General features: G+C 38.8%; 1 protein-coding gene across 7 annotated transcripts in view; it reads right to left on the bottom strand.

The window, feature by feature from the left end:
- LOC141600392 (putative LRR receptor-like serine/threonine-protein kinase At5g63710) overlaps window positions 1–20,610 on the bottom strand; it is a 35,787-nt gene extending 15,177 nt beyond the window's left edge. The window contains exons 1-11 of one of the 7 annotated variants that reach the window (XR_012524310.1): window positions 20,524–20,610; window positions 18,467–18,595; window positions 16,504–16,636; window positions 16,266–16,337; window positions 15,553–15,696; window positions 15,004–15,069; window positions 14,851–14,921; window positions 14,598–14,741; window positions 13,854–14,195; window positions 13,060–13,454; window positions 12,284–12,743 (exon numbers count right to left, since the gene is read on the bottom strand). Coding sequence is in view for 4 of the 7 variants with exons in the window: in XM_074420624.1 (XP_074276725.1) it covers window positions 12,423–12,743; window positions 13,060–13,454; window positions 13,854–14,195; window positions 14,598–14,741; window positions 14,851–14,921; window positions 15,004–15,069; window positions 15,553–15,696; window positions 16,266–16,337; window positions 16,504–16,636; window positions 18,467–18,595; window positions 19,195–19,207 (1,830 nt within the window). In the remaining 3 variants the exon portion in view is untranslated. Of the gene's footprint in view, window positions 1–12,271; window positions 12,744–13,059; window positions 13,455–13,853; window positions 14,196–14,597; window positions 14,742–14,850; window positions 14,922–15,003; window positions 15,070–15,552; window positions 15,697–16,265; window positions 16,338–16,503; window positions 16,637–16,763; window positions 16,831–18,466; window positions 18,596–18,790; window positions 19,103–19,194; window positions 20,415–20,523 lie in introns of those variants that run through there. The other 6 variants (XR_012524308.1, XR_012524309.1, XM_074420626.1 and 3 more) reach the window with 6 other exon arrangements.
- Window positions 20,611–21,294: the final 684 nt, after the last annotated feature.

Raw genomic sequence — 21,294 nt, 5'->3', positions numbered from 1 at the left:
TATAAATAATTCAAGTTAGATTCCATAATATATAATATAGCATAATTCTTTCGATTTGATTTAATTCATATATGTAATATATTTATATAAATATATAATTTTCTTAAAATTGCATGCCTAAGTAGTAAACGTAATTTCGTCAGTAAAGAAAAGAATTGTAGTAACATTGGATATAGTTATATGATAGTAATCACTCATTTGAATAGTAAAAGTAACAATATTATCAGCGAGATTAGTGAAAGTGGTAGAAACAACAACGAGAGTAGTGAAATAACCAATATTAATGCGGCAATAGTGAAAGTAATAATAATTACGGCAGGAGTAGTGAAATTATCAATATTAATGCGACAGTAGTGACAGTAATAATAATTACGACGAGAATAGTGAAAGTAACAATGATTACGAGCAAGTAGTGAAATGTTATTACTATTGTTTCATTAATAAGAGTAAAATATTTATAGCGGGAGTAGTGAATTTATCTCAAATTTATTTAATCGTAATTTTAGGATATGTCATAGAAAAATATATTAATGAAAAATATATGGGTTATCCAACTTTAAGTAATTTTATTTAATAAAAAAAAAATTAATGATAAGTAGAGATAGCCCGGGCGAATCGGGCACCAATACTAGTTACTTATTAATTTGACTACTTCTTTATTTTAGTTTTCTTTTTAATTAGGGTTTATGGTAAATTAATTAAGGTGTAGTATGGTGGGTTTATTGGGGTTCGTTACTGTTGCCAGCACTTCGTCTGAAATTCGTCGGCGTTAGACCGCTGATATGGCGTTCATATTTGTCCGTCTAGTTTGTCATTAGTCTTTCACTTTTAATTATGACAACAGTAGGTCTCATTAGAGACCATCTCCCACTAATTTAGTAGGAGACATAATAGGGGGAAAAAATTCGGTGGATTTCTCACCCCATCATGTGAGAGGTCTCTCAATAACGCTATTGAGAGACCGTCTCTCCGGAGTTTTTGTGTTATGACAATTATGAACGATGGCGTTGGTATTCGTTTATTGTGGCAACAGTATCAATTGATGGTGATGGCGTGATTTACTCCCTATTATCATTAGTCTTTCACTTTTATTTTATCTCTTTTGCATTATCAATTAAAAAGTCTTTTATCATTAGTTTGTACTTGCTGATGATGGCGTGATGAGAATAAAAATAAGTACTCCGTAATTAAAAATCATAAAAATAAAATAAAATTAATAATGCATACAAACACATAGTATGTTTACTACGTTCGGTAAATAAGTAATGTGCTATCAGCCTATCACGGAGTTTGGAATCTATCACTTTGAAGACGCGTGAGCTGGTTTCGGAGGGCGTCATAATTTCTAACGTGCCTAAATAGCTCAATCGACTACTTTTCTAGTCGATCGAATGCTTTATACACTGAAGGTTACTCGATCGAGTGGTTCGAGTATTCAATCGAGAAGACTTTGCAAGGAAGTACTCGATCGAGTGGTTTATTTCCACTCGATAGAACGGTTTGACGCTTAGTTACTCGATCGAGTGGTTTATTTCCACTCGATCGAGTGGTTTTACTCGGATAGAAGCTTTTCCGCCTAATTTCGTATGGGCTTTTGTAATTAGTCCATAGATTAGGTTTAGGAGAGGATTTTCGTGTACTACTTAATACAGTAGACTGCGTAACTCTCCTGGATATTCACCTTTACTCTATTCTTCCTACTGTTATTGGATTTCACTCTCTTTTATACTTTGTTACTCAGATTCAGAACTTATATTTGGTATTATTATTCTTCTTTAATCCCTTAATTATTATTATTGTTTGATGTTTCTCTTTTATTGCTATCATCTTTACTCTATTTCAATCTTTATTAGTTTTGCTATCATGTTTAATTCTCTTTATTTATATGTTGTTGTTGTTGATTTAATGATGATGCGTAGCTAATTCCCTTCTGCTAAGACTAAAGGGGATCCATGATTATGAGGGGATAGTAATCGATTTATTAGGTTAATGCTGGTGTAGTCCTTGTTGTTATCTGCTGCATTTATCTGTATCTGTTTAATTGAGTCGACGCAATTAGGCATTTATATCATAGTGAACCTTGACTTGGACCGAAAGGTTGGAAAGGGCGAGACTAGTAGCGAACAATAGGGCACCATAGTGAGGGAGAAAGCTAAGCTATTTGTGCTTTAGGGCGAATTGAGACCGAAAGGAGATATTCACGGCTCCTTAAACCATACCTGCATTGACCTGAGACCTAGATTACTTGACCGAATGATTGTGGTGAACCGTCTGTCTTAGCTGCTTCCTTTATCTGTTTAATCCTTTTTCCCTGCCTTATTCTCTTCTTTACTCTCATTAGTTTAGAACAATCAATCAATTAAAACCCCCCAATTTGGTTACCGTGACAAACTTAGACGAAGCTGACATTTTCCCATCTCCCTGTGGAGATCGACCCGACTTCCCTAGCTATATTAGTTAGAGCCAGTTGGTTATTTTTGATAGGTATACGTCTGCCCTGTCAAATTTTGGTGTCGTTGCCGGGGAGGTGGCGCAATTTTGTTGCTTTATTTAAGTTTGTTTCTCGTCTCAAGGAATTTATTCCTTGAGACTGATCTCATTTCTGCAAAGTTTTTGATTAGTTTTGCAGGTTTTCTGTTTGCTTTGTAAATTCTATTTGCCAGAATGCCGAATATAGCCAGCCATTCAGAGCCGAATGTGGATTCCCTTCCAAAAGGTTTCTTACTACCCATTAATGATTCGGGAACCTTTGGAATCCACCCATCTTACATACAGCTGGTCGAGAGAAATCTCTTTAGGGGGGTACCTGAAGAAGATCCATGCAGGCATATAGAGCTATTTACGGAGTATTGCTCTACCATTCCTCTTTCTGCTGGGGTAACACAGGACAAGGTGAAGGGAGCTCTTTTTCCCTTTTCTTTAGCTGATGATGCCCGGGAATTGTTGAGAGATCTAGATAAGGAGGCGTGGTGTAAACCGACGAGTTCCTTGCCTTGGCCTTTTACAGGCGATATTTCCCACCGCAGCGCACCAATGCCTTGAGAGCTCAGATTATTTCTTTTGAGCAACTACCTACTGAAGATTTGGATGGGGCGTGAGCGAGGTTCAAGAAGCTCGTCCGTTTTGTGCCTCGCCATGGTCTCAAACGTTGGGTTCCTTTGCACCCAGTTATACAACGGGTTATATCGAAACCAAAGAGCTATTCTCGATAGCGTAGCTCAGGGGAGGTTCACAAAGAATGTTGAAGATGACCAAGGGTGGCGTCTCATTGAGGAGATGGCTATTTATGTCTCAGAATATGGAAATCCCCGAGGTAGTGAGCAAGTTAATGAATTGGCAGCAGCTGCAGTGGAAAGTCCTAGCAAAAGTCTAGGTAATGTGGAGATTACAGAAGCTATAGGCGAGAGTGCACAGGTTTGTTCAATCACTGAGCATGTGGAGCTATGTGGTAGATGTGGCATGGAAGGGCATGACCCTATTGAGTGTCTGGCGAGTATAGAACGCGTCCTTGCTTATCAGAAATACAAGTAAGGAGTTCCTTTCTCTCAACTGTATGAAGAAATGAAGAATGTTTCTACTCTTTCTACGCCAGCACCGCAACCGGTCTCTCCTTCTGCAAACGAGGAAATTGCCGAACTGAAATCCTTGATGTTGAATTTAACACAACAGTTTGGGGAGAAGTGCAATAAGAATGAAACCGTCATAGTGGAATTGAGAGAACAAGTCGCGCAGTTAACACTCGCGAAAGACCTAGCTAAACTTCTACCGACATGCGATCCAGTTGATGCAACGAATCTCCAAGTTGGCCTTATTCATGAGGGGCCAAAAGTACCAGAAGACGGGGTTTTGATAGCTGAAGATACCCCGGAAGATGATATGGATAATTTTTTGGACGAAATCCTTACTGCGTGTTGTCCCGACACTCGATCGAGTGAAAATCCTACTCGATCGAGTGAAATAATTCATCCAATCACTCGATCGAGTGATAATTATGGTCGATCGAGTAGTGCCCAAATTGCTGATGGTCGATCGAGTGATATTCTTACTCGATCGAGTAACTTTGCTGAAGAAATCACTCGATCGAGTGATAAAAATGCTCGATCGAGTAAGCCTGAAGAAGAGATCACTCGATCGAGTGAAGGAAATGGTCGATCGAGTATTTCCCAATGTGAAACCACTCGATCGAGTGGTAAAAGTACTCGATCGAGTACTAGAAGCGGCGGAGATCCTATTTTACCATCTAATTCCGCTACCGTGTCATCTTCCCCTGTTGTGGAGACGTCACGCACTGATAAAGGTAAAGAGAAAGTCGCGGGTCCACTCATTGTTACCAGAGTGCCCTTCCCAGGTCGTTTGAAGGACGCGAAGATCGAGCGACAGTACGGTAAGTTTGTGGACGTTGTGAAGAATCTCCAGGTAACTGTCCCTTTTACCGAACTTGTTATCCAGGTACCTACTTACGCTAAGTTTATGAAAGATATTGTGACGCGTAAGAGAGATTTAAGTGAATTTGAGACAGTTTCATTTATGGAAGAGTCTAGCAATTTACTTTTAAATAAGGCTCCACCTAAAATGAAAGACCCGGGTAGCTTCTCTATTACCTGCATTATAGGCAATGTGGTTATTGATAAGGCTCTTTGTGATTTAGGAGCCAGCGTCAGTGTCATGCCCCTATCTGTCTGCAAGAAATTGAATATGAGTCATCTTAAAGTGACTAACATTACCCTACAGATGGCTGATAGATCTGTTAGGAGGCTCTTAGGTGTCTTAGAGGACGTGCCTGTGAAAATAGGCAATCTCTTTATACCAGTGGATTTCATTGTTTTAGATATAGCTGAAGACACCCGGACCCCAATTATCTTAGGAAGACCATTCCTTTGTACAGCTGGGGCCGTTATTGATATCAAACAAGGGCGTTTGACTCTTGCACTAGGGGATGACGCGATCACTTTCAGTCTGCCTAGTACCTTGGCTCGGCCAATGATAGAGGATACTTGTTATTCGGTAGATATTATTGACGAGTCTATTTATGATTTCTGGTCGGGTTCTTTCATGAAGGACCCACTAGAAGCTCTTATGCTTTTTGATGAGTGTGAAGATAGCCCAGATGACGATGACGCTGTGTTGGATTTGCTTATAGATGATTTAGATGAGCGTGAACTCACTGACGCTGAGGGAGAGCAAGTGGAACAGATGATTAGCACTCTTTGCTCCATTGAGGTAAAGGTACCGGAGCGTAAGCCTCTTCCTTCTCATCTAAAATATGTTTTCTTAGACGATACTGAGCAATATCCAGTCATTGTTAGTGCTAAACTTGATAATGATCACCGACTTCCTTGTTAGGCGTGCTTAAGAAAACAGAAAGCATTGGGTTATTCATTGGACGATATCAAGGGGATTAGTCCCGATATTTGTATGCACAGGATAGAGCGGAGGAAGATCACAAACCTTGCGAGACAGGTCGTGGTCAGACTGAACCAGAAGATGCAAGATGTTGTGATGGCTGAGGTAATAAAGCTGCTCGACGCAGGTATTATTTATTCTGTTGGTCATTCTAAATGGGTGAGTCCAGTGCAGGTAGTCCCGAAGAAAGGAGGGACTACTGTGGTTAATAATGATAAGAATGAGTTAATACCCACTCGAGTAGTGACTGGTTGGCGGATGTGTATAGATTACAGACAGCTGAATGCCGCCACCAAGAAAGATCACTTTCCCCTTCCTTTTATTGATCAAATGGTAGAAAGGTTAGCTTCTCATAAATTTTTCTGCTATTTAGACGGGTATTCCGGGTTCTTTCAGATCCCTATCCACCCAGACGATCAAGCTAAGACTAAATTTACTTGTCCTCAGGGCGTGTTTGCTTATCGCAAGATGCCTTTTGGTTTATGTAATGCCCCTGCCACCTTCCAAAGGTGCATGATGGGGATATTTTCAGAGTATATAGAGTCTATTATGGAAGTTTTCATGGACGATTTCAGTGTTTATGGAAGTGATTTTTCTAACTGTCTGTCTAACCTTGATAAAGTGTTGCAGCGCTGCATTGAGGTTAATCTCGTGCTTAACTGGGAGAAGTGCCATTTCATGGTCAACGAGGGAGTTGTCTTAGGGCACTTAGTCTCTGATAGGGGAATAGAGGTTGATAAAGCAAAAGTGGAAGTGATTCAGCAATTACCACCTCCTGTTAATGTTAAGGGGGTGAGGAGTTTCCTTGGACACGCCGGCTTCTATCGCCGGTTTATCAAGGACTTCTCGAAAATTGCTAAACCACTTACACAGCTGCTACTTAAAGATGCCCCTTTTGTGTTTACTGATGAGTGTCTTTCTGCTTTTAACGGGTTAAAGCAGGCTTTAGTCTCTGCGCCGATCATACAACCTCCCGACTGGGACTTGCCGTTCGAGATAATGTGTGATGCCAATGACTATGCACTAGGAGCGGTGCTAGGCCAACGGAAAGACAAAGCTTTAAATGCAATCTACTATGCGAGCCGAACTCTGGATGAGGCTCAAGTGAAGTACACTACCACTGAAAAAGAGCTGCTAGCTGTAGTTTATGCCTTAGAGAAGTTTCGTTCTTATTTGATTGGGTCAGAAGTTACTGTTCTTACTGACCATGCAGCTTTGAGGCATCTCCTTGCTAAGAAGGAGGCTAAACCACGGCTATTGAGATGGATACTCCTTCTTCAGGAGTTTGATTTGCAAATTAAGGATAAGAAAGGAGCTGAGAACGTTGTAACTGATCATCTGTCGCGGCTGACGCGACAGGAAGGGGAAGATTCTCTACCTATTGATGACTCTTTCCCTGACGATACTTTAATTGCTGTATTATCGTCTATTGTTAACCAAGAGCCTTGGTATACATATATAGCTAACTTCGTTGTCAGTGGCAAGCTGCCGCCTGACCTTTCTCATCAGCAGAGGAAGCGTTTTTTGTACAACGCTAAGCAGTATTTCTGGGATGATCCTTATTTGTTTAAGGAATGTGCAGACGGTCTCTACAGACGGTGTATTCCGCAGTGGGAGGCCAAAGTAGTCCTGGAAGGCTGTTACTCCTCTCCCTATGGTGGTCACCACGGTCCATCGCGCACCGTGGCTAAGGTACTTCAGTCTGGTTTTTACTGGCCTTCTTTGTTTGCTGATGCAAAGTCTTTTGTTTCAGCTTGTGATGCTTGCCAACAATCAGGGAACATTTCGAAGAGACACGAGATGCCACAGAATGGTATATTAGAGGTTGAGGTTTTCGATGTCTGGGGCATTGATTTCCAAGGAACGTTCCCGTCTAGTAAAGGTAACAGGTACATCTTAGTGGCTGTAGATTATGTGTCGAAATGGGTTGAGGCAATTGCCTCACCTCATTGTGATGCCAAGACCGTGATAAAAATGTTTTAAAAGGTCATATTTCCCCGATTTGGTGTTCCTAGGGTCGTCATTAGTGATGGGGGAATGCACTTTAAGGAAAAAGAAACTAACTTCTATTCTGTCTAAAGTTGGTGTCCAACACCGGCGTGGTTTGGGGTATCATCCCCAAACTAGTGGTCAGGTTGAGGTCTCTAATCGCGAGTTGAAAGAGATCTTGTCTAAGGTAGTTTCTAAATCACGGAAGGACTGGAGTCTTAAATTAGAAGACACATTATGGGCCTACAGAGCTGCCTTTAAGACACCAATCGGTGCATCACCTTATAGGTTAGTTTATGGGAAATCATGTCACTTACCTGTTGAACTGGAATGTAAGGCTTGGTGGGCAATTCGTGAGCTTAACTTTGATCTTAAGTTGTGTGGTCAGAATCGTCTTTTGCAGCTAGATGAGTTGGAAGAATTTAGGCTTAATGCCTATGATAGCTCGCGCATTTATAAAGAAAAGACGAAGAGATGGCATGACAAGAGAATTCTACCTCGGGAGTTTCATGTTGTGCAAAAGGTGCTGCTGTTTAATGCCCGATTGCGATTATTTCTGGTAAGTCAAGTCCGGTGGAGTGGTCCTTATACGGTGACTACGCTTTACCAAATTTGGATCCGTGGAGCTCGAAGATTCCGAAGGTAGTAGGTTCAAGGTGAATGGGCAATATGTGAAGCATTATCACGAGGCAAATGAAGCAGACAATCGTGTTGAAGTCTTGTACTTCGACGAGCTAGATGCGCCAGTTAATTGATGTCAGAAAGGTCGTGCGGGACCTCTTAAACCTGCGCTCTCCGGGAGGCAGCCCGGACTGTTTTATTGTATTTTTGTTGAACTTTTTAATTTTCTTTAGCTTTATGTCGAACTTTAGACGTTGTTTTTATGAACTCTATGTACTTTCCTGGCTTTTGACGCGTGTTTTGCAGGTCAATCCACTCGATCGAGTAGATTCTTTTACTCGATCGAGTCCTTCCAGCCACCAGTTCACTCGATCGAGCTATTTCAAGTTGCTCGATCGAGTGGTTTCGCCTTCAAGCTGCTATTTTACGTCTTTGGAGCTACTGCTTGACTTCCTTTGACCTCCCATGTTCATGGTCGGTTTGGGGAGGTCTCTCTTCACGACGTTTTGTAAGTATTCCGACTCCACTTCTCCTTTTCTCTTCAGTTTACATTTCTTTCCCTATTTTTGGTACAATGAGGGCATTGTACGGTGTGGTTTGGGGAGGTATGCATCCATATCTGTGTCTGCATATTTTCTTGCATTTTTGCTTGCACATTTATTTATTTTCGCATGCATTGTCGTTTTTAATTCAAAAAAAAAAAATCATAAAAATTCAAAAATTTTCACGTTTAATTTGAGTCGGAACGTTTGAACTTTGACGCTACATTGAACCCTTACTTTAGCCTTGCATTTTCTTGACATTTAGTTGGCACGACTATATGCATGATCTACGAGTTTTTGTTTCTCTCTTATCTGAACAAATAGACTTGATTCATATATCGGCAAGCTACATTACATTCTGAGGTTAGAGCTTTATAAACTGGTGACATTCATGACCGGTTTCATTTAGGATGTGAGTAGTACTCTCTTTAAGGCATGTAACATCAATTTGCATAAGCATGAGTCTAGTTTTCTTAATACCTGTATGCATTCGGTCTGTGGATGGTGACACATGTTAGGAGAGGCAATTCCCTTTTATTTCATTCTACCCATGAGCCCCACATAGCCAAATTGCCTTTTTGTCCTATTAGCTACTATCTATAATTTTCCTACCCTAACCGAGCTAGTGATGAGTAGCTGTTTGGAATGTTTTACTGCAGTTTGGTTATTTTTATCTGATTCCAGAAGATGGTGGAAGAATTGAAGGGAATGAAAGAAAAAAATGATGGATGAAAAATGAAAAAAATGAAATGAAAAAGAAAAAAAAGAGAACGGAAAAGATGGAAATATGAAAAAAAAAAAAAAAAAAAAAATCATGTGCGAAGAAAAAAAAATGAGAAATTGTATAATGATTTTCACTCCCATGTTTTACTTATATCTTATGGGGAGTTGACGAGTTTTTGGTGTTTTGTGAGTAGAGTGCATGGGATTTGCACCGTTTCATCTTGTTATATTGAGTACGAAGTTGGGATGCAGTTCAAAATTTGGATTCGTTGTTGCTAGCCTGGCTATTAACCCCACATATCCAAATTCATCTTAGCCCCTTCTTACCCATTACCTCACTTACCCAAATGTAAGTCCTCGGCATGTGTCTTGGTCATTAGTATGGTTGGAATGCGTATGTACGGTTGTAGAGACTTTATTCATGTTAACTGCATGCATGTTCTTATAGGTCGAGTTAGGTGAGAGTCTTTACTTCTTTCTATCTTTCACATATATACTCACCTTTTGCCTAATTTTGAGTGATGAGCGACCCGTGAGAGTTCGATATCTTTTGAGTCTTGCAAGGTCGACGGTTCAGTAAGTTTGAAACATTGATTTAATTCGTTTGCACTTCTCGTTTGCCACTTTGTTAGTTGTTGCATTAAACTGGTTTTGGTGGGTGATTTGTAGCTGATGCGTTGGTCCCGTTCCATTGTTTATTCTTAGTTGCATTCATAGTTTGCTTGGGGGCAAGCAAATGTTTGGTTTGGGGAGATTTGATGCGTGTATTTTATATAAGGTTTTTACCTCATTTTTACACTCATTTCTGTACTATTTATGTAGCATCTGGCTACAAATACCCCCGAATATTCTACTTTGGTTCGTTTTATGTAAATTGCAGGAATAAACCAAAGAGGAGCTAAATCGAGCCTAAACTCGTCCCATTTGCATGCATTTATAGAGAATAAGGAGCCGGAGTTTGGAATCTATCACTTTGAAGACGCGTGAGCTGGTTTCGGAGGGCGTCATAATGTCTAACGTGCCTAAATAGCTCGATCGACTACTTTTCTAGTCGATCGAATGCTTTATACACTGAAGGTTACTCGATCGAGTGGTTCGAGTATTCAATCGAGAAGACTTTGCAAGGAAGTACTCGATCGAGTGGTTTATTTCCACTCGATCGAACGGTTTGACGCTTAGTTACTCGATCGAGTGGTTTATTTCCACTCGATCGAGTGGTTTTACTCGGATAGAAGCTTTTCCGCCTAATTTCGTATGGGCTTTTGTAATTAGTCCATAGATTAGGTTTAGAAGAGGATTTTCGTGTACTACTTAATACAGTAGACTGCGTAACTCTCCTGGATATTCACTTTTACTCTATTCTTCCTACTGTTATTGGATTTCACTCTCTTTTATACTTTGCTACTCAGATTCAGAACTTATATTTGGTATTATTATTCTTCTTTAATCCCTTAATTATTATTATTGTTTGCTGTTTCTCTTTTATTGCTATCATCTTTACTCTATTTCAATCTTTATTAGTTTTGCTATCATGTTTAATTCTCTTTATTTATATGTTGTTGTTGTTGATTCAATGATGATGCGTAGCTAATTCCCTTCTGCTAAGACTAAAGGGAATCCATGATTATGAGGGGATAGTAATCGATTTATTAGGTTAATGCTGATGCAGTCCTTGTTGTTATCTGCTGCATTTATCTGTATCTGTTTAATTGAGTCGACGCAATTAGGCATTTATATCATAGTGAACCTTGACCTGGACCGAAAGGTTGGAAATGGCGAGACTAGTAGCGAACAATAGGGCACCATAGTGAGGGCGAAAGCTAAGCTATTTGTGCTTTAGGGCGAATTGAGACCGAAAGGAGATATTCACGGCTCCTTAGACCATACCTGAATTGACCTGAGACCTAGATTACTTGACCGAATGATTGTGGTGAACCGTCTGTCTTAGTTGCTTCCTTTATCTGTTTAATCCTTTTTCCCTGCCTTATTCTCTTCTTTACTCTCATTAGTTTAGAACAATCAATCAATTAAAACCCCCCAATTTGGTTACCGTGACAAACTTAGACGAAGCTGACATTTTCCCATCTCCCTGTGGAGATCGACCCGACTTCCCTAGCTATATTAGTTAGAGCTAGTTGGTTATTTTTGATAGGTATACGACTGCCCTGTCATCATCACCGGCGCATCTCCCCTATCCCGATGCACCACCGCCGTTTTACCACCGCCGACGCACCATATACTATCCCGACGCACCACCACCGGCGGCGACTAAGCCGGCCGCCGGCTACTCCCTTATCCCGATGTCGACAACTGCTTGAATAGTTGCCTTGTGAATTTTGAGATGAATTGATGTTTTGACATTAGAGAGAAAACATTAGAGAGAGGGAAAATGAGAGGGAAAATGAAAGGGGTAAAATTGTCAATAGTGTACTGTGTTGAGTAAAATGTGTACTGCGAAAATCAGCACCCTATCTTTAATATAACAATTAAATTTTCTTGCACAAGAACACGGAATAAATTTAATACTTTAGTTGATTACCTAGATAATGAATCAACCTTGAAGCTTCAATTTTTATTGATTTAGATCTAGACTCAAAGGCGTAAAGTAAGGTTATAAGATCTAACGAGCAAGTTAGATAGAGAGAAAATCTAAGAATACGTAAGTTAATGGGAATGCTTGAATATTGACGGAATCATGGAAGATGAATTTGGATGCTTTAAATAAGCAAGGAGATGAAGTGAAGATGAATACTGATGAAAAGTCTAGATGGTTTGATAAGATTATGACCCTAGGAGTACAAATGACCGTATATTTAACATGTTAATGGTAATTTATTAATAAACAATTAGGTGGGAATAAATGATACATAACAATAAATGTAAAGTCATGTTCATTTGCTAGCCGACGGGTCATTTTTGCACAAAACGAGTTTATTTGACCCGTCTTAACATTTCAGACGTATACCTCTGTCTGAAACAAGAATTTGTGAGTATAGAAAGGGTACATATTACAGCTTTTGTGTGCATATAATAATTGTTCAACCTGTACAAAATCAGTACCATTGTGTTTAATATATTACTACTATTGACCATAATAATCTCTTATTGATCAATGCAACCTAGTTAATAAATTGGAGGCAAATATCATCTTGCTTCTGATAATTGCATGGCTTCCTGCTCATCAGTAGACTCATCCATCCAAGCAAAACGGTGTTCCATAAGCGACACTGACAGCTCGTGATTCCGGGCATCATCAAGCCTCTCCCATTCAGCCCATCTTTCAGACAACCCTACACCTTGCAGCATCTTGACCACTTCTGCCATTCTCGGCCTAGCCTCAGGCGCGTTCTGAGTGCACAGCAACGCTACTTGGACTATCATCTCTACCTCTTTATGGTCATAGTTAGACTTCAAGTTGCTGTCCACTATGTCATGGAGCCTCTTCTCCCTTAATAATTTCTTCATCTAAAACATTTTCAAATTGTTCTCAATCAGCCACTAGTTCGTATTGATCCGACTCAATACCAAAAATAAACAACCCCAGACAAAACAATTAGGAAATAGCCTAATTTGAAGCGATTAGCTTGAAACAAAACATTAATAGAAACGCTCAGAATCCAACCTTGAATTACTAGACTCGTTACCACAGACATGAACCGACTCATAACCATAGAAACGACTAACCGATAACAGTGAACCTGATGTACACCTCTAAGAACCCCCAATGACCCATCCAAACCAATCATACAGGAGAATCACAGAAGTGAAGAAAAGAACTCACATGATCAACCAGTAGGACATCTTCTTCCTCCTCAAGCCGAGAGAAGTCTATGGCGCGCTGGCCTGTAACAAGTTCTAGAAGGGTAATGCCATACCCAAACACATCAGTCTTTTCTGAAGATTTTCCAGTGGACAAATATTCGGGAGCAATGTGACCCATAGTTCCTCGCACTTGAGTTGTAACATGGGTTAGGTTTGCATCCACTAATTTTGCCAGCCCAAAATCACAAAGAACGGCTTCAAAATCATCATCTAGTAGAATATTTCCAGCCTTTAAATCGCGGTGTATGATCTTTGGATTGCAATGCTCATGCAGATACTCCAGCCCATGAGCTGTGCCGAAGGCCACCTTTTTTCTTCTTGCCCAGTCAAGCCCTTCTTCCCCAGGCTTCAACTCTATATATAGTGTACCACACAAAAATGTTATTTTTGAGAGTGAAGAGATGAGAAACTTTCATATGAGACCGTCTTACAGTAAGGTTAAGACTATGTCTGTGACATATTTATAATAATGATGATGATGATGTGAAATATATGAGGAAAGTCTCAAATATTTATAATAACAGAGTATTTTGAAACGCCAAACCCTTTTTTTCCCTAAACTCACCCTTTTATCATAGATTTCAATGATTTTATTATGAAACCTCGTTGGTTTCACCATAATCTTATGGCGAGACTGTCCTTGGATGGGACTATCTAACACTATGACAAGGAGGCTTCACATCTAGGACTCACATTAAGGTCATGCAAAACACAAAATATATAAAAACCAATTGAATAAAAGATTATAATCACCTCTTAAGCGATAAGCAACGCTGAGATTTTTCATGAAAGGGTAGACAAGAACTCTCTCAGATCCAGTGGTACAGAAACCAATGAGTCGGAGGAGGTTCTTGTGAACAGCAACGCTTATTAAATGGACCTCCCTCAAAAAGGCAGCCTCTCCGCCTGGATTATGATAGTTTGTGAGGCGTTTTACGGCCACCCTCGTGTTGTCCATAAGTTTCCCCTTGTACACTTTTCCGAACCCTCCTTGCCCAATTACATTGCTTTCACTAAAACTGTTGGTGGCAATCTGTATCTCACGCCACGAAAACCGTTTCACTTGTCCAAAAGAGTACTTGCATTCATCTTCACCTACAGAGAGAAACCAGATGCTTGGTTCATATACAGCAAAAAGCAGGGGCTTGTGAGCTTGCATTCCTGGGTAAAAGAAAGGTAACGCAAAGAGAAGTAGGAGGTAGTGATTGTGGCGGATAAAAGAAAGAGGCGATGAAAAGGTTATAGTAACCAACTAACAGGCTATTCCTTTTACAATGTCAATCTCCATCTGTTCCACCGGGATTTCACGCTTTATAAAGTACGTAGAGCCCAGTAGAATGGAGGGTGTATAATTTAAGCCTGCCTGGATGACCAGAATTCACAAACATCATAGATTTCAGATATCTTGATGATAAGCTTACATATAATTGTTCAGTATCGTCACATAAACAATTTATGAGAAACTTTCAGATTTATGCGAAGGCTGAGAAAGAATACCTGCAACATCAACAAATACGTCCTCCTTGCATTTCTTCAGGTGATGTTGTCTATATGTGAAAGCAGCCCCCAGTAACAACAGAAAGAATGCTCCACAGCTTGCAGCAATCATGAATAGTTCCAGTTTTGATTTTCTAGTTGCAACTGCGTACGAATTTTTGTATTTCAATATAAAAATCCTTGCAAAGAACAGCCAAAACAGAAATTTAAAAAGTTATTTTGTAGAAAATAAAATTTGGTTACAGGATAATACCTTCAAGATAAGCACCAGTGTCACAAGGTTTCTGAACTTTAGCATCACAAGTGAGGCGTGTTCCTGTAAAACTGACATATTAAGTGTATTAGACGAAGTTGAGTATGCTGTAAATAGATTAACAAAACGAAGTTTCATCAGTCAGTAATTTACTTGAATGTCCGAATTGAAAATAGTTGTGACGGGATTGTGCCGCTCAAATCATTTTCTGAAAGATCTCTGGGATACAAAAGGCAAACAGTTAGCACATTCATTGTTCATTACTTCACATTCAGGAAGCCAATGGATTCTAGACCCTATCCAGATCCACTGTATTATAAAATGTTGCACCCTACGGAGAGTTGGGTACTCGGGACCTGGGTATATCTATTGATGAGGAGATGGAGATGGAGATGGAGATGGATTTGGCTCTCATCTATGACCCAAATCTACTAAAATAGGCAAAACTTCACGGGTTCAGGTTGGATCCGTTGGGTCCTATGGCCTATGCTGAGGGTACCGGGTCTGAGAATTATTGACCCTGTGGATAAGAGTTGGATCTAAATTTAGGTTGAAACACACAGATCTGGATACAACAAAATCTTGATCAGATCCGGCCCGTTGCTATCCCATAAGATGCAAGTAGTATGCAACCTTTTTAAGAGAGACAGTAAGTTAATGGGACAAGAAAGATCTTTTGAGAAATAATGTAACAGGGATTACAGATGCTTAAGATGGGAGAGTTGTGCCCAGCTGCTTGGTATAGAACCAGTAAACATATTGTGTGAGAGATCCAAAGTTTGCAAGTTCACCAAGCTGCTCAAATACTCAGGTAGCGGACCCGATAGATTATTATCCTGCAGTTCCCTGTATAACATCAAATGCAATTATAAAGACTGAAATACTACTACACAATATATATATATATCTTTAACATGTCAAAAAATGTCAATGGACCATAGTTGTCTGTTAATGGTCTTAAAAGTGTGTAATTTGACTAGCCTCTAGGCCACTAACTGTTGCCAGTTGAGACATAGCAGGTACTACAGCAGCATCTCTTTATGCATAGCTAATAAGTGGATTTCCGTGCCAAACAGTCTGACGGAAACCTCATTGAAGGTATTGGGATGTCGGTTTGGCTGTATTTGTTTGAAATTTACATAAAACGAGTCTAGACCACATCCACAAGAGGAATATGCCCAAAAAATGTTCCATCAGAGCATCACAAAACCAATTGGCGACAGGAAGATTGGAGGCATAGCTCCTTGGTTTATAAAGTGATCAACACTCTCCTTTTTCATCAATGTGATAATACACTCACATTTATCCAAATATATCATAGAAGTTTGGTTATTAAATTAAGTTTAGCACTACAAACTGTTGCATGTCGATAATGAAAGATAAAGGTGGCAAACTACAATAAGATTGTTCCTTACAAGCTATTCAAGAACTTCAGTTTAGTTATGGCAGGCGAGAGAGTCCCAGAAAACCCAATCGAACCAAGACTCCTGCGAGAAAACATCAAGTAACACAGCTGAAAACAATATAGCTTGAAACTTGAAAGGATAAGGTCTCTCCATAAGCACAATTATAAACGTGGATAGCAAAAGTCCAGGTATGTGATAGTAGGATAATTAGACGAGTTAACCTAAATCTAGAAGGCAAGAAACTTACAGGTATGTGACATGTCCATTCAAGCATGTGACATGAGACCATCCTGAGCAGGGACTCACCAGGTAATAATTCCAATCCAAAATCTTATTGTTGGAGGCATTCAGAGACTTCAAGAGATCCATCAAAGCTTCACCTAACAATCCACAGTGCTTCAAGTCAGTACAGGAGAACTCCTAGTGACATCTATCATCAAACTCTATCCTATCCGCTATGCATATTCCCATACAGAATGGTGAGGGCATTCAAATTATCAAATGTACCTCTGAACTATGGGTTTGTGAATTTGTGATGTATTCTGTCAACAACATTACAGCAATACCTCAAGGACTCCTGCAAATGGCGAGGTAGGGGGTCGGATGTACGCAACCTTATCTCTGTATAGTTTAAAACACAGACTTTTTACGAGATGACTCCATTGGACATTTTTACTATTTCATAAAAATGAGCAGGCACATGCCATGAAAAGAATATTCACGAGAAAATTTCGAGAGACATTCAGCTGATAACAAATAAAAGGCCATTGGACTTGGAGAGTATCACATGGAAAGCAAAAAAAGGGATATGCTCATAAGGTTGACCCTTGATGCATCTTTAGTTGTTTATACGCTGTTTGAAGAGTAGAAGAGGAACTTATGCCGAAGGCCAGCAAGAAAAACACCAAATTAGGAATGGTCCCAGAGCAACCTAGAGTTTACAGGTCCACTTTTAGTGGCAAAAAAGGGAAATCTGGGATATTTCAAAAGAGGCTTCTTTGACCAAACTCGGAATCTTGGTTTCCTTTTCTATTTCAGGCTTCAAAGCATCTTTGATGAAAGTAATATTGCAATCACTATCTTATTAGACATACAGCCCTGAGAGGAGTGACTTGTGGAGTGTGCTAATTGGTACACAGATTGCAGTTACACAAGTTCAAACATATATATATGCAAACGTCAAGAAATGAGTAATACATTATCTTCATAATATTGTAAATTAGTACTTCCTCCGTTCCGTATGATAGTTTACGTTTGCTTTATGCACGTATGCCAATGCTTGTTTTCTTTTGTTCATATCTTTAGTTACATATCATTGAAAATTATAAAAATTTGATATTCATAATGCACTCGGTAAGACAATTTAAACAAGATCTCACGTGACTATCTTTTATGTTATACATTAGAAGTTATATTGAAGATTCTTCTCACTTATGAATAGTGCCCAAAAAGCAAACGTAAACAATTCTAACTCATTACAAGCAAGCTAAAGCATGAAAAAGCGCAAAAGTTGCATAGACTCCACGATTTTAGGGGGCATTTAGGGTGTGTTTAGATACAAAATATGAAGGAAAGAGAGCGGAGGGGGAACAAGGGAAGGGAAAAGGAGGAAAGGGAAGGGGAGAGGCAGAGATTGAGTTTTCCCTCCAAATTTGTGCTTTGTGGGAGACTGGGAGGGATTTTAATTTGGCTGGTAGGAGGGAAATCGAGGTATCTATTTTTCCTCGGACATTATCTCCCTCAAAATCCCTTCCCTCCCTTTCCCTCCAAATTCCCCTATCCATACAAAGGGTTAATGACCGACAACCTAATAAAGTCTAAGAAACCATGAGCTTTTAGTAATTACCATTAAACTAAATTACAAAAATCAATTACATACAATTAGGCATTCTTTTTCCACTGTCATGTCATCCTAACACACTGAAAACAGTTTATGAGGACTGCGTACATTGATTCCCCTTTACCCCACTTTGGGAGGAGCCTTTGAGGCACTTGGGCAATGTTAAATCACATATAAACAAACTACTATAAGTTGCGAGTGATTATCAATAAGCTGACTCTTTAATTACACTCCTTCACATATAAAACATGTGATTGTATGTCTACATCATTCTGGAAAACGTCTAACAATTTTGCAGGAACTCAAAAGTCACAGCCATCCATAAACTAGAAGAAGCACAATAAGGAAATACAAAGGGAAGATTTTTAACCTTCAACGTCTGGAGCTGAGGTTGAGAAACCATTTCTTATTAACGAGATGAAGATAAACCAGCAAATTGTTATCCTTGTCAGGATGTGCGCAGAAAAATGATACTGAAGCCTCTTACTCCTTTCCATATCTGAAAAACAATCAAGCATAACGTCAGTCATGACAGTACAGGCTTACAACAACAGAAAGTAGTATGATGCCACTGGTGTCTGGTGTACATATAGCACAAAAATATAACTACTTTTCGACAAATATAGTTCATAACAAGATAGTAATTCGCAGGATAGCAGGTAGAGTGAAGTAGCACATGAATCATTATAATTACCCCAATGCTTCGAATGGGACTAACGATTCAAGTGGTGTAACAAATGAACGAATGTTCGCGCCAAATAGGTTCAACACTATTCCATCAACCATATGATCACCATGCCAACCGTTAATGAAGTTGTTTCACAAGAAAGCTACTACCCTTTTAGTGGAACAAGAAAAAAGTGACCCCTGAATTGAAATTCTGATGCCAACTTCCCAAAAGTACCTTATATCTAAAAATAGAAAGTTTTGCAAAGTACTCCCTATATTATACCAAAAAAATGTGGTTATAGTAAAACTGATGAACTCATGCCTACTCAACCTGAAACTACAGCAAAATACTTTAAAAGAGTAAATAACACTAAAGCTACAAAAACAGTCAGTATCGACATATCGAGGGGTAAAACAGGGAAAACTTACATGGTCCAGACATGACTCTTGAAACCTCTGAAGAAAGAATGTCAGAAGCAAACAGAAGAAGAAATAGACAACCATAATCAAGAATAAGTGAATATGAGGATGATGATAATGAAAATGATTATGGGATAGTGGAAGGGACCCACAAGTCATACCATTTTCAAAGGCAGAAACTTTTAAAAAAATTGAAAAAAAAAAAAAAAAAGGAGATTGACAAATCAGAAAAAAGTGTGTATTGTAACCATCAATAAGAATAGAAAGGTAGTATTAGTTGAGAGGCTACTTGGGGTTTTTGATGGACAAGAATATGAATATGAATATGAAACCCACTCATCAAAAAATGCTTTCTTTTACTTTAAATTTCTTTATAAGTAGAGTCTTATTCCAACTTCATATCTTTGTTGTTGTGCTTCTTCTTTACACATCATTATCTTACTCACTGAATAAATGCTGGTGTCATCATTCATAAAACAAAAGCACTTAATCATCATAAAGAAGCTTCCTTAACTTGATGTGATCATATCATATCAGATCATATTCCATGATTGCATAAAAGCAACACTAAATTACATTTATTTTTCCATCCTACTCAAGTATTTATCATTCATGTCACCTCATGGGTGTTATTGATTTTTTGAGTCAGCTAGAATGCTAGATAGATAGTCTTATGGCAATCAAACAGGTGTTGGAGATCATCAAAAAAAAAAAAAAAAAAAAAAGTCATCTCATCTTACAGACATACACCTTTTCTATATCAGATTTTTAGATTAGAGGAACCCAATCCATCTTATTGCCATTCTAGACTTACAACTTGTCATATAAAGAGTGCACCCATTCTTGTGAACTACGAGTATATCCGTTTTAATAGTAAAATGAATATGTTTGTCAGTAAGGCTAGTTGGTGTAAGACGGCTTTTTTAGGGTTTTTGGTTAACATTTAAATTCGCAAAAGGGATTTATTTGACACAATATTCGCGTAAAACAACCTTACAACAACTAATTAGAACCACCATGATTATTCCGCTAAATAAAACCCATATCAGAATCTGAGCATCATACAATTAAATTAAACAAAGAATAAAAAGAGATGGGACATAGACAATCATCATAGACTAAAGAAGAGGTGACAGTTTGAAGGTCACGGGCATGTGACACAATCAAGCTAGCTAATGGAGATAAATAAATAGAATAAATTCGGAAGGAACAATTAGGTTTCCATTGTTGAGGACAATGTGCGGCGAATCGAAACTAATTACCACTTGGTGGCTTCTTTAAATCATTATACAATACAATATACAATGTATGAGTGTCGGTCAAAAAAGAGGGCTTTACCATGTTATTCATGTGGTTGAAATGTAGACTGCAAATTGTGAGAGCCATGGATGCTTCTGATTTTATTGGGTGAATTTTACACGTGGTTGGTATGAGTTTGGAACTTAATTTCTTAGTGTTTGTTTTAATTTTGGGTGAAATGGCGTTAAACTTAATCAAAGCTATTTAATCAATAGTTTGCATATCTATCTTTTATTTAATAAAAGTCTCCCTTTTGGTGAGAATCGTTTGTCCGTCCTTTATTTCAGAGTTTTTTCATTTATTCATGGGGTTAGTTTCATCAGTAATATGGTCAAGAGTAGTTCGTTGATGGTTTGCAGCGTGTTCTTTTAAAGGCTAAAAGTGATTTGTCAACGATCTTTGGAACTAGCCAGAGGTAAATTTTATCTCAACGAAGGATCCACTCAAAAGCTACATGAAGATAGCGATAATAGAACGAGCCGAATTGTGATCCTTAGTTTATAAGAAAATTATTTTTCTTTGGTTTCCATTAGATTTGTTTTCGATTATAATTATTCTTTGTAAGTGTCGTATGACGTTCTATTAATGAATTGTTCTTTTCTCTCAAAAAACTCTAAAATACAACATTAAAAATAAGGGTTATTTAACAAAAATACTCTAAACTATCGGTCGTCTTCTTAAAATACTCCGAACTTGAGTTTAACTCACAATAAACCATACTACTACCTCCCTCTTCTCGTATTATACTTAGATCAATTTTAACCTGTAAAACCGGTTAAAATTCAAGTAGATATCAGTGGGTCCCATTGT

Source organism: Silene latifolia, chromosome 9, assembly GCF_048544455.1.
Source record: "Silene latifolia isolate original U9 population chromosome 9, ASM4854445v1, whole genome shotgun sequence".
Lineage (NCBI taxonomy): Eukaryota > Viridiplantae > Streptophyta > Magnoliopsida > Caryophyllales > Caryophyllaceae > Silene > Silene latifolia.
Note: the sequence above shows the minus strand (reverse complement) of the source record. Positions and strands in the feature narration are given on the sequence as shown.